This window comes from Typopeltis vanoorti, chromosome 25 (genome assembly GCF_054136105.1).
Source record: "Typopeltis vanoorti isolate ZY-2024b chromosome 25, IOZ_Tvanoo_1.0, whole genome shotgun sequence".
Lineage (NCBI taxonomy): Eukaryota > Metazoa > Arthropoda > Arachnida > Uropygi > Thelyphonidae > Typopeltis > Typopeltis vanoorti.
In genome coordinates this window covers 26489663-26503734 of record NC_143573.1, presented here as the reverse complement: position 1 = coordinate 26503734, position 14072 = coordinate 26489663, and the positions used below count along the sequence as shown (strand labels likewise).

Genomic DNA, 14072 nt, shown 5'->3' with positions numbered 1-14072 from the left:
TCCATGGCATCAGGAATCTCATCACGAGAGACCCAAATCAACCATTGTATGCACAAATCCTATTCATACCTCTCCTTGAATTCATTCACTGTCAGGGAACTCACAATCAATTCTGACAATTCATTCGATTCACTCATCACTCTTCACGTGAAAACTCTGTTCAGAACTCCCCTACTAACCACACTCTTACACAACTTCCACAGATGGCTCTTAGTTTTTGCATACATATACATAATTATCTAAATACATAACCAAAACCAGTACATATGGAACATCAGGAAATTGATATAGTAACCTACTATGTTTAACTAGGACAAAAGATGATGGTAGGAGTATGTTAAGAAGAAATTATATGTAGAATTCAATGTGGTTGGGTAGTCTCTGAAACATGCCATGAAACAATGAAAGAGGAACATTCCATTTTGCCTAAAATGAAAATATTCTATAGTTGCATAATACTGTCGGTTATGACAAATGGAAGTGAAACGTAGACGTTGACTAAAATATTGACCAACATGTTGAAGAAAGATCACTGCTCAGTATCACAATTCAAGATAGAATGGGTAATATTGACTTAAAGATTGGTTTACGATAACAGACATTATAATAGCCATAAAAAAGATCCAAATGGCATTGGGCAGGCCATACTGCAAGAAGTGACAAAAGTGGACACAGCTGATATCTGAATGGTATCCCAAAGATGGAAAGAGAGAGCTACAGGAAGACCAAAGAGATGGTGGGATGATAATCTAAGCAGATTAAAGAGATGGCTTGTGCTTACAGGCATAGGAAAACTCAAGATAAGACTGGATGGAGGACTTTGGAGAGACCTTTATCCATCAGTGGACAAAAAATGTCTGATGATGCATATTTATACAAATAATTTTTTAAAAGTCAACTCTCACTGTATAAATCTGCAGGGAACCAAAAGGATGAGGGTGTTTTTTTTTTTTTTTTTGCCAGGTCAGAAATTATACACATTTGAAAAGAAGTGCTGTGCATTATGGGATACTTGGCAATATGATGTGAAGTCAGATGCCTCTATATACAAGTAGGTGAGTTGTGAAGATACTTTATTTGCAAACATTTGTTTGTTCACATTTAAGGGATGAAAACAAAAATATAATTTCTTGTCAAGAATAGTTTGTGAACCAATGGAATATATGCTATAAGGCTTAACATTTTAAAGGAAATGTACTGTAGTGAATTTTCTTTAAAATAACATTGATGTCATAGAACTTTGGTTACAACTTTTTTTTTTTTTTTAAATGACTGAATTCACAATTATGTCCAATGGCAAAGTTAATGCCCTGTAATGTTTTGGTAGATATAATAATTCAATCATCCACCCTGCTGTTACAAGTTAATCATTGACCTATCAGCACTTCTTTTGAATTTATGACTTATTTTTAGTTGGACATTGATATCAGTGGCATATTTTGTGTAGCAAATTTAAAAATGTGTGAATGCTGCTTCTGCCTCACACCAACATGAAAAAAAACCAATAAAATTTTTGTAGAGATTTAAAAAAAAAAAAAAAAAAAAAAAAAAGTCTCTCTCTTTCTGAAAAGTGACATGGGAAAGCTAACTAACAATAGAAACATATCTGAAATTAAAATTTCTTCTGTCTGCTTAAGTAATATTCTGTTCACTTGGAGAAAAAAAAAAAAAAAGAAAGTAAACCAGGTCGGCTGAGTGGACAGTACACTAAATATTCAACTAACACACTGCATGTTTAAGTTCTATATGGGTGTGGAAGTTTGTGATTGCATTTAGGTAGGAGATGAATTTCACCAACTAATGTGAGACCACCATGCTGCTTACTGGAGGCCTGAGGTGGCTCGGAAAAAATTTCATGTTTGATTTATAGAGCAGAGTTTGCAGATTATGTAAGAAATAAGGAAAATATTAGAAATATAATAAAAAGAGGGGAAAAAATCGCTTATCCCACCTGCAGTATACTAATACTATAGATTTACAACTTTATGGATAAGAGTTGCATAAAACACAGGGTAACCAAAGAGAAGCAAATCTTTACATTTGACAAGGAAATTATAAATTGTTATTTAAAGATGACCATAAGGCTAGCCATCATTCTGGGTTACAAATAATTTGTTATAATTATTCTTTCTTGGAGTACAGTTCCATCAATATGGTACAGAACTTGTAATCTTTTAATCCCAAAATGCATAACTTTCCACCTTTCCACATTAAACTGATATCTATTATGTTTGCCCATACTGCTAGCCTATTCAAATTAACCTAAAAGCTCTCTATTATTATGCTACCCATTTTGCATCATCAATCATCAACAAACAACTGAATATCTTCCTTCAAATCATGCCTTATATCATTAATGTACAAATTAAACAATAATGGTCTAAGCACAGAGCCTTGCAGCACATTGCTGGTCACCTACTTCATTCTGGACTGCTCCGTATGCTATTTTTAGTATCTGTCCATGAGCCAATCTCGTAACCAATTCACCAGTTTAATATCCATCCCCATTTGTTCCAACTGGGTAACAGTATTCCATTAGATATCCTGTCAAATGCCTTGCAAAATCCAGTAGTATCACTGTGAAGCCATTTTCCTTGCCAATTCAGCTATCACTGTTAAAAAAAAAGAAAAAAAGTTAATAAATTACTAAGGGAAGACCGACCTTTAACAAACTATGTTGCCATCTCCCACAGAATCATATTATTATCCACCCATTCCTGAATTTTGTCTTTAACCAACTCTTCTAATACTTTTACCACCACTCCCAAGAGAGTGATTATTTTTTGTGAGTTGAAGAGAAATCACAACAGATGATGCCTAGTAGCTGTTGATATCAGAACAATCTGTTGCTCCAACTCATTCAAGAAAACCTGCAATGTACAAGCATTCCAAAATCCCCAGGTACTTAAATACTGATCTCCACACTGTTCTTCAATGGCAGCAAGGATAACTGAAGTCACCTTCAATGCTACCAAAATGTACACTTGTTCTTTCTCACAAGAAGAATCTCACTTCACCTTTCCTTATGATCTTCTCAGATAATTTCAATACAGAAATTATCAGACAAGTTATATCTCTTTCTTAGACTAACAGTTACTCCTAGCCTTTCCTAGTGTAAACAATCAAGAGCCTCCTCAGCTTCTAAACAGATATATACAACTAATAATTAATTAATTAAATTTATTTAACTAGTTAGATCACTAAGCCAGCATTTTGCCTTGGTCACCAAGGCTTCTTCGTGGGCACAGAGAAATGCACTAAGCATGTGCCTGCAGGTACACCAGCACAAAGGCAAACATAGACTGATTGTAAAAGGTGGGCTTATATAGTCTTAACTGGTGTCCTCTAAGGATAGTGATGGAATCTTACTGAAGATCTTGAAAACTGATAGTCTCCCATATTTTTGGCAATGTAATGCACTGACTTCCAGAAATAGACTTTCTGATTTAAATCTGTTTCTTTAAGAGGGAGATTTTTTCCCCATTGTATCTGATGATCTGTCCCTGGACATAGTCTGCCACTCTGGAAAAACTGTAGTGCAGATGGACATATTTTCTGTGTTCTTCTAGACAGATATTAACAGTTCTTCCTGAAGTATTTGAATTTGCAGGAGCATGAGATACTGTAGACTCAAGGATGGTCTACATAGAGTATCTTCTGGTGAGCAGATAAGAGTAATTAATTTTTGCAGGTCTGCTATGTTATACCTTTTAATAATGTATACAATTTTTTTTCTGACTGAGGTACCTTGAATATAAGGGATAGCAATAGTTTTTCATTTTCTAATTTTGGGAGGGAGTAAGGTGTCAAGAATGGGTGCAGAGCTCTGTTGATTTTGTTAAGGGGAAAGCTACATGCTAAAAAAAGTGTGATATGATTGATTTTGTTTGAGAGGCTAGTGTGGTCTGAACAGATGGTTCTAGCTCTATTTACAAAGTTTTTGATAATACAATACTGCTGGGAGGGATGGGGGTCTGATAGATAGTGGATGCTGTAGGTGGGTTTTGTAGAGTATCCTTTGGAACACTTTCTTTAGCCAATGGCTTCCCTCTTGAAAATCAACAGAGCTCTCTATCCATTCTCCAAACTCCAAACACACACACATAATAAAAATTTAAAAAAATCAGAACACAAAAATTCCATTGCTATCTAAGTCACTTCAGAAAAAATTGAATGCGATCTTGAAATGTATAAGATACAGACTGACCTACTTCAGGCTTTACCAAAAATTAGTTACCCTTATTGATTCACAAAAAGATCCTCTCCACTATATAAGACCAATCCTGTGCTCCTGCAAACTTAAATGCTTCAGATAAACAGAAAGAACATGCAGAAGAACATAGAAAACATATCCATTATCTACACCACAACTATTTGGGGAAGCAGGCCATGCCATGGAATGCCATGGATACAGATCACCAGATCCCATGAGAAAAAAATTGTCCTCTTATACAGAAACAGATTTAAATCAGACTATTTCTGGAATATGCCATAGCAACATATTCTCTAAACATAAACAAATTCAGCTGCTTCACAATGCCAAAAATCTGGGAAACTATTATTTTGGAACCTTCAGCAAGATTCTATCACTGCACCGATATAAAGCACCAGTTGGTATCTGGGTCCGCACGGTTAGCCTAGTGGCTATGCACTTCGCAACCATATGCCTGGGGAAGGAGTGTCCTAGGTTCAATTCCCGTGGATGATATGAGGAGCTTAAGGATCTTTCTCAGCCATAGCAAAGTTAGCTGGTCTTGGGCGTGGACATCAGGGTTTTTCCCACCAGTTTATCTGGGGTTTTTCATCCCGCAAGAAGGCAAACCGATCCCGTAAACACACAGGATACAGCCATAGGATATAGTATGGCAAGGAAGGCAATGGGGAAACCACCTTGCTCATAATCATCTCTCTCTAGTATGGTAGCAAATAGCTACCCCCCCCCCACCAGCTGTACGGCAGAAGGGAATAGAACAGAATAGAATAGTTGATATCCAGAGAGTTAATTGAAAAGACAATTAATCGAAAGACAATTCATCGAAAAGGCAATTAATCAAATAAACAATTCATCGAAAATACAATTCATAGAAAAAACAATTCAATGAAAATTTTAACTTTTCGAAAATGTTATGATAAAAGTGATTCATTTAGAACAAATTCTGAGATGTGCAGAGTGAGAAAACAACGCTACTTTAATAAGGAATAATTACAGAACAATATGGTTTCTTATTGTCTTTCTTGTCCGATAACTGTTTCATTCTGTTCATGGGGCTGATCTCCTTGTTTCTGGGAGGATAAGCCCAGCCTACGCAGGCTCCATTATTATTACCGTTACTAGTAGTACTATGCGACTTCAATACAGCAATTATTATGGGATGAATAAAAGTTTTAAAGAGCAAATTTGATTCAGATTTGCTTTTTGAAACTTTTACAAGAAAATGTCGAACCGTTCCGGTTTAGCTATATACAGGCCAACAAAGAAATAATGTGTCCAAATTAAGTATTACAATAACTCTCTGACTTAGCAGAATTAGTAGAAGTTATTGGTACAAGAAGCTATCTGCACGGTTCAGTTTTTGTTCTAAATGGATCACTTTTATCATAACATTTTCGAAAAAAAGTTTCGAAATGATATTAGCAATTCCGCTTTGGCTGGATCAATTTAATGAAATTTTAGAGTTAAAATTTTCGATGAATTTTTTTTCAATGAATTACCTTTTCGATTAACTGTTTTTTCGATGAATTTTCATGGAACCCACCAGTTAGGACTGTACAAGCCCACCTTTTACAAGCAGTTTGTGGCTGTCTTCCCACTAGTGTGATTGCATAAACATGCTTAGTATGTTTCTTTGTGCCCATGATGATGCCTTGGTGACTAGGGAGAAATATTGGTTTAGTAATCTAACTAATTAAGTAAATTCAATTAGTTAATTATTAACTTCAGATATATCTATTTCATTCACTAAATGTCAACAAGTGGTAATCAATATCCAAGCATCCATACCAGATTACTCTAAATACAACATTCATTTTAAGACTATTCAGTCTTAAAATGATTAAATGCATGATTTACTCAATTTTTGTTAAATTTTCAAAAGCACTTATCAAGGCATGGTGTAACTATTTATTACACATTTATAAATCTGGTTCCACTGTTTCAATAAACAAGAAAGAATATAATTTTTTAATAATAAGGAACACACTGTTTTGATACCTTTAACATCTAGTAGCTGCATAAGTCTACTCATGAACATAAAATGCAAAGAAAACAACTGCATAATGATATACAGTAAAAACTGTTAAAATATAAGTTACTAGTCGTTTAACAGAGAAATGTGCATTAGACATAGTATAATTTTTGAATAACAGCTTCACACATCTAAGAGAAAACTAATTATAATTTATTACTCATATATATTTCACTCAATATGTTATTAGCTTCTTTCAGGAAGAAAGAAAAAAAAAATTGGTAATAACATTTAAATTCTGAATACAAGAACAAGTCATACAGCATGCATATATCACGTGTCTCAGTCACAGCTGTCCAGTACGAGGAAACACTATTAGTATTTAGAGAAGTGGGAATGGATGTATAATTAATTTAAAAATAATAATAAACAAAAATATTTAAAAAATATAACAATTAACAGCAATCACTTCCCAAAACTTAGAAATAGGCTTAGAAATAAACCAAGTATTCATAATTATTAGCTCATTTTCTTTACAAAATTCCACCTTTCTCCTCACTCATTTCTATTTCCTAATCCATGTCTTCCCACTACATTCCCTTCTTCTTCTCCCACAACTCCCTTCCAGTCTCCCATTATAATCACATAGTCTTTGCTTTTTTCTTCCGTAATTAGTTCTTCGTACATTTCCTCATCTGAATGGTCGCTTGTTGGCATATAAACCTGCATTATTATTACATCTACCAGTTCGGCCTTCAATTTTACGGCCATAATCCTGTCATTCAGACATTTTATGTTAATGATACTCTTTGCTGTTCTTTTATTAAAAACAATTGAAACTCCTTTTTCTTTTTTATCTCCACCTAAGTAAATTATTCTTACTTTGTCACTATAAAAATCACCTATTCCTTCCCATCTGACCTCACATAGTCCTATAATATAAATTTTTCCTTTATCCATTTCTCGTTTGATATTTTCTAATTTTCCACATATATTCATTATTCTCACATTCCATGTTGCAATTTTGATTTTGTTGCAATTTAGAGTATAACCAAGTGGAAAAACTTTTAACAAGTGCCCAACCTTCTTTTATAGTTGAACTATTCACTAACTGAACCTCTACTGCCAATTATCTTTTATTCCATCCATCTCAGTTCTGTGAAACAGCATTTCCCCATGAAATATTTCTCTGAGGACTATAACCTTCAGCTCTTTAAAAGGAATATCAACTGATTACTTTGATTATGAATCCAGTTGAAGCAAGAAAAAGCTTTGCATCTACAGGAGAAAGAAGAAAACTAAATTATATTTTTAAAAAATGAGAAACTTTTTTGTGAGGAGAGGGATTAAAACACTTTATTTTTATCAATATCTTTTGCCAGAAAAAAACAAAACATAAATTAGATGATTTTTATGACCACCGTGACAGCACTACCTTCTCCAAACTTATTGGAAATGTGAAGTAGCTTGAAAAAGCACATTTAATTTCTAAAGTGGGATTTTCAGAATTACATAAGGCCATTCTGAACTAATGTGAGACAGATTTACAACCTTAAATGAAGATTCTGTATAATTTTAGAGTTAAGAATGATCCTTTAGGAGCACTCTTTACTCTAAAATTATACAGAATCTTCATTTGGAAATTTATCCAATATTTTATTGTCCACTACAGTCATCCAGTGTAATTGTATACAAATGATTACAAAGATTTGGACTTAAATTTCAAAAATCAATACTATGATCAACAGTATAAAAAAACTCATTGAATATGAAATTTCATGTTACTTGATGTTAATTTTAACATGAAGTTTTATAAAAACAAAATTTTTCACAACTATAAACATGCTGTATTAATGCAAGAAACCTTGGATAATTATTGTATTTTCATTACATAAACAATAATATATAATTACTATAATACTGAAAATTTCAAATTAACCTGAACAAAGATATCTGAGAACAGCTAAAAGCTCCATTCTTAAGTTTTCTTTATCTATTTTTGAATGGGATACATGTGGTATGGGAGGCCACAGAGCCTGATGAAGGAGATGCACATAATATACACAGTTTTCTTCTTTAGTTATGTCTTCTATTGTGGTTTTCAAAAATCTAAATAGAAAAATAAATCAAAAGAAAATGACTTACTTCATACAGTTTACCTTATATGCTGACATATATAATATTAAAATAAACAGCAGTTTAAGTAAATAACTTAATTTGTAACCTATTGAGAATCTATTTAATACACAGATATAGGAGTAAAATATTTCTTGCATCAGCTATCAATAATTCTCTACATATATACATACACATATGAGAGAGAACATCCTGTGTATAAAAATATTATTTTTCTTAGCAACAGAATAATATAAAATTGCCATATATATATATGCCAATTTTGAAAACAGTGTTGAAAACAAATGTACATTAAGTAGCATGGAACAGTCGAGGATCATAAACCTTCTTTTAAAATTTGCAAAATGGATTTCCTGGTAATTAAGACTTTCACAAATCATGGTAGTGGCAATAATAAACCAGGTACTGAAAATAATTTATTGCATAGGTTTTTCCCTCCCTCTCACTGTGTTAATAAAGCAATATTTAGAGTGTGCTCTCCTATTGAAAAGAATATCTTCCTTGTTAGGGGAATTATGCCAACTAGGCATTCTAAGTGGTAAATAATTATCATGGCCTGGTACACCTTTGATGCATCTTAAACCACAGATGCATCAGGATTTTCTCTCACAAATATTAGTCCAAGAATACAGAATGGCCTGAAGTGTTGACTGGAGTAGTCTAAGATGGATACCTCATTCTTCTTTCCTTCAAGTATCAAGAAACATCAGTAACTGATGGCCAACATCTACAACATGCTCACCTCAAACTTACTGAACCAGCTTCTCTTTTATTCCATTTATTTCTGTCCTTTGGAAATGCTCAAACTCTTGTCCCCAAGAACTAGTCTTCTTTCAAGAAACACTACAGTGAGTTTTTTTTTAATCTCTTTAGCCACTTGCCAACACAGAGCACTGTTATGATATAGATTTCGCAATTTCTTGTGTAGGGGAAGGGGGGGGGGATGTGGAGTTGATGCTTAAAACAACAAATAGTTCTTTTTAATGGTAAATTTGATTTTTTTACCAGTAATTCTGCTTCAGAGTTGAATTGCACTATAATTCATATTTGTAGATTTAGGGACTCAAAAACACACATGTTGAACAGATTATTTTATTAATTACAAATAAAATAAAACTTGACGTTTCGACCTCTATATCGAGGTCATCATCGGAAGAATACAACTGTATACAGAACCAAGCTACATGCTCATGCTTTCTATACCAGTAAACTAAATCTACATAGTTAATAAATCTTTTTTCTAGCCTGACCTCTAGTGATAGAAAATAAAAACAAAAATAAAGAAATAAAGAAATAAAATTATAAAAAAAAAAAAAAAAATTTGTTTGAATGAACAGGCTCTAAACCAAGAATACAAAATCATCAACCAAACATTTATCAAAAATGGATACAATAAAAAAACTATTCACAAGATCCTCCATAAAGATACCAGTAAGGACAAAAAAGATTTCAAGAATGCTATTGCCATTCCTTATGTTAGAGGCATTTCTGAAAAAATAGACAGAACACTTCGCAAATACAACATTAAAACCACCTTTAAACCCCCAAATAAGCTAAGACACCTACTCAGTTCCTCTAAAGATCCTCTTCCACACCTAGCACACCCAGGGGTATACAAAATACACTGCACATGTAACATACCATACATATGGGAAACAGGGCGAACTATCCCAATCAGACAAGACGAACACAAACGACACATTAAATACCTCCACTTCGGTAAAACAGGCCTTTCTGACCATGCACTCCAAACATACCATAAAATTGACTGGAAAAATACCAAGTCCCTACACCGCACCAAAACCTGGTTTGAGAGAAAATTTAAAGAGTCTTGTGAAAGGCTCAAACACAACCCAAATCTCAACAAAAATGATGGCCTCACCATTTCAAGAATGTGGAGGACCCATCTACAACCTGTATAACATCCTAAACTAGCATTAGAAAAATTCCCACTACAAGAAGACAACCTGGTGACCTGGTGAAGTGTTTAGAACATACAATAGCAACTGAAAGAAATCATTTTGTAACTATCCAGAATATTAATGCATGAGGACTCTAACAGTTTATTGTAGTTGCATTTATCTATTTATAACATATATATATATATATATATATATAATTTTTTTTTTTTTTTTTTAATAATTTTATTTCTTTATTTCTTTTTGTTTTTCTTTTCTATCACTAGAGGTCAGGCTAGAAAAAGATTTATTAACTACGTAGATTTAGTTTACTGGTATAGAAAGCATGAGCATGTAGCTTGGTTCTGTATACAGTTGTATTCTTCCGATGATGACCTCGATATAGAGGTCGAAACGTCAAGTTTTATTTTATTTGTAATTAATAAAATAATCTGTTCAACACGTGTGTTTTTGAGTCCCTAAATCTACAAATATGAGTGCTGATCACCGTGTAACCCTAAAAGAAAAAATTGCACTATAAAGCTTCATCTACAAAATGAAGTCACATGAGACTGGAAGAAAGATAGTTGTAAATAACTGATATTGGAATTGTTCGATGAACATAGTGCAGGGGAAACAGGACTGCCAGTGGATTGTGTTCTTCAACATTCGACATGTTATAACAAAGGCAATAAATGATCTTCATTGCCTGGTGTAAGACTGCCACTTTGCTTATTAAAAACCTGAAATAGCTTGAAAAACAATATGTTTAGTCTCTAATAAGATAGCAATGTTTAGATAAAGTAAATACTCAAAGGTATGGTTAGATAAACTTTTAGTTTGTCTAACCTTACTCACACATGACCCTGTTGTATGTGCTATAGGTTACCAATGTTTTTGAGTGGATTGCTGTTTTTTTTTTTTTTTTTTTAAAAAGTGTTAAATCATTCTTAACAAGTTATTCACTGTGCCTGGTATATTTTTAAGGAGGACTAACAGCAAAATATGTTAGGTCATCTAGTAAGGCTCATTTTCAGGACATGGCCAACTGGGTGATGGAATAAAAGATCAAATATACAATTCTATTCTGTTGATCTATTACCAGGTAAAAATGAGTTAAAAGAACAGTATAAACATAAAATTTTAAAAATCTTGCTTATAATTAAGTTTATTTTTATTGTGCAGTTAGGTTAGGTGAGATTATCTGATGACTATCTAGTACAGGCAAGTAGATGATATATATACTTTAGGTGCTTGTTAATAGTTAAACGAATGGTATAAACATAAAATTTGAAAAATCTTGCTTATAATTAAGTTTATTTGTATTAATTACAAAATAATAATAAATGAATTAAAAAACTGTATTTTTTCTTTATTTTAATATTGTGCAATTATACCTTTTTATTTTTAAATCATTTTCGGACCACTCTTTTTAACCATCTCTTTTTTAAATGATCCTATAAATTTTGATATATGATATAAACGAAAATATATAATATAAATATTCATTAACTAGCTGGCTCATTTTTTGTATGGGAAATTTCAACATAACTTCTATACAATTCGTAATTCTACACAATAAAAACAAACTTAATTATAAGCAAGATTTTTCAAATTTTATGTGTTTTCGAAAGATTACCCCATGACAAACTAGTAATTAAATTGGAACAAATGGGGTTGGTAGTAGATTAGTGCATTGAATTGGCGATTGGCTGTGATAGGTATCAACAGTTATGAATGGGGAGTGATATCCCAAAAGAGGAAAGTCACTAGTCGCTTGCCCCAGAAGTCTGTTTTGGGGCCATTCTTATTTAATTTGTATGTAAATGACATTGGAAAGGACTTAAATGGTGATATACAGATGTTTTCAGATGATACAAAGTTGGAGAGAGTTTGAGAATTAAAGATGTAGCTTTGCAAGAGGACCTAAAAAGACTGTCTGAATGGTGAGTGTGTGTCGATATGAGTTTAATGTTGCAAAGTGTAAGGTTTTAAAATTTGGGAAGCAAAGATGGGATACTCTGCATAGATTACTGTACACATGTTTGGCCACCAGGTTTTCAAAAGGATGAGGAGATGTTGGAAGGGTCCACAGATGATTGACTAAGTTGGTTTCTGGTCTCTGGAATGTGGAAAATGAGAACAGATTGAAAGAATGCAAATTACAGAGAATGGTGGATAGAAGGAAGAGGGGGGGGGGGAGAAATGATTGAGATGTATAAATTGATAAGGGATAATTACCACATTAGAGATTTTTCATAGAATATCTGGAGACAGGAGAGAAAGAGAGGTCATCACTGGTAGATGTATAAGGTGGGTGTGAGTAGGGGGGGGGGGAGTAAAATATTTGCATGGAGAGTGGTGGGTTATTGGAATGCATTACCTGAGAGTGTAGTGAGTATTATTATTATTATTATACCTCCAGGGAGTCCAAAGACTCATCGAGGGAGGACACCTACTCTACAGCTCTCTGTCTCCACCACTCAATCCACCAACTGCAAATAACTGCAACTACACCAACGACATCTACCGCCTGCCACCACCACTAGTATTTCCACAGACAATCACAAACATCCATGTCCACGGTGGGATTCAAACCCACAGCCTTTTGGCTGGAGAGTGGATACGCTAACCACTCGGCCAACCAGGCCAGCATTGACAGTGAATGCATTTAAGTCAAGGTACGATAAGTGCACATGTGAGAGTGGGACCGTCCATGGAGGTCTGTTAATAATAATATGCTAGTAATTCCCCTTCACCCTACAAAGGAAAAAAGTTGAGTGCTTATGCAACAACATCTGCACTTATTTTTTTAAATCATTTTCTTTCCAAGACAACTGTATCAAATAATTTATAATTTTTCTATAATAAAACTGAAGCTGTAATTGGTATAAATTAATAACATTAGATGATCTAAAGTGTGATTAGGCAGAATTAATTTTGATAAAAAAATACTGTACAGTAATATCCTACCTAATGATGCTTTGCTTAACAATGATCTGCTCATGCAATGCTTTTCAATTATGATCAAAGCCGATTCATGACACAGCATTTGCCCTTATGATGGTTTCAGTGACACGATGCTGTCATGAGACAACTGATGCACAGTATTTGTGAATTTGGTTTATTTTTCAACATTGTTTCCACTATATCTCTGTGTTTTTATGTTTTATTGTGAATCATAAACTGTTTATAACTATTATCTTATTTTGTTGTTGTTAATAATGGTAGAAAAAATTCAATGGAGGAAAAAAAAACCTAGGGTGTCCTTCTGATATGTAGCGAGCAAAAAAAAAAGAATGATTGTGGCAGGATGGCATTGACTGGAGAAAATTGTATAAGGACAACTGCTGCAGAGGATATAGCTGAGATATTTAATGAGTAGTTCATAAAGGTCTTTCATCCTTATCAATGTGACATCATGAAGAGTTCTGAGAACAGTGGATGATGATGAAGAGAGACTGACTGTGAGTGAGGAAAAGGTATATGGGGAATTAAGTAAACTTGATATTAAGAAGGCTGTGGGACTTCATGATATATCACCACGTATTCTGAAGGAATGTGCCAGGGAGTTTACTGTCTTGACATATCTGTTTAATAGAGTCCTACACTGAGTCAAGTTCTAAATAATTGGAAAGAAGGTAAGATTGCACGGCTTCATAAAGAAGGTGATGGAATCCAAGCATCAAATTATAAGCCAATCCGTGTGTCAGATGTCACACGGATTGGCCTAAAGTTTTGGAAAGCCTGGTGAGAATTAGGATCCAGAATTAGGTTGATAAGAATGATATTATCTTTGATGGACAACAGAGATTTGCTAAAGGGAGATCATATTTTAGTAATCAACTTACTT

The 14072-nt window shown here is 33.5% G+C and overlaps 1 protein-coding gene across 2 annotated transcripts in view; it reads right to left on the bottom strand.

Annotated features, from left to right (window-relative positions):
• LOC150092615 (sorting nexin-19-like) overlaps window positions 1–14072 on the bottom strand; it is a 252772-nt gene that overhangs the window by 59253 nt on the left and 179447 nt on the right. For both annotated transcript variants that reach the window (XM_090414570.1, XM_090414571.1), the window contains one exon: window positions 8125–8294. In XM_090414570.1, the coding sequence (XP_090270696.1) occupies window positions 8125–8294 (170 nt within the window). The remainder of the gene's footprint in view (window positions 1–8124; window positions 8295–14072) is intronic.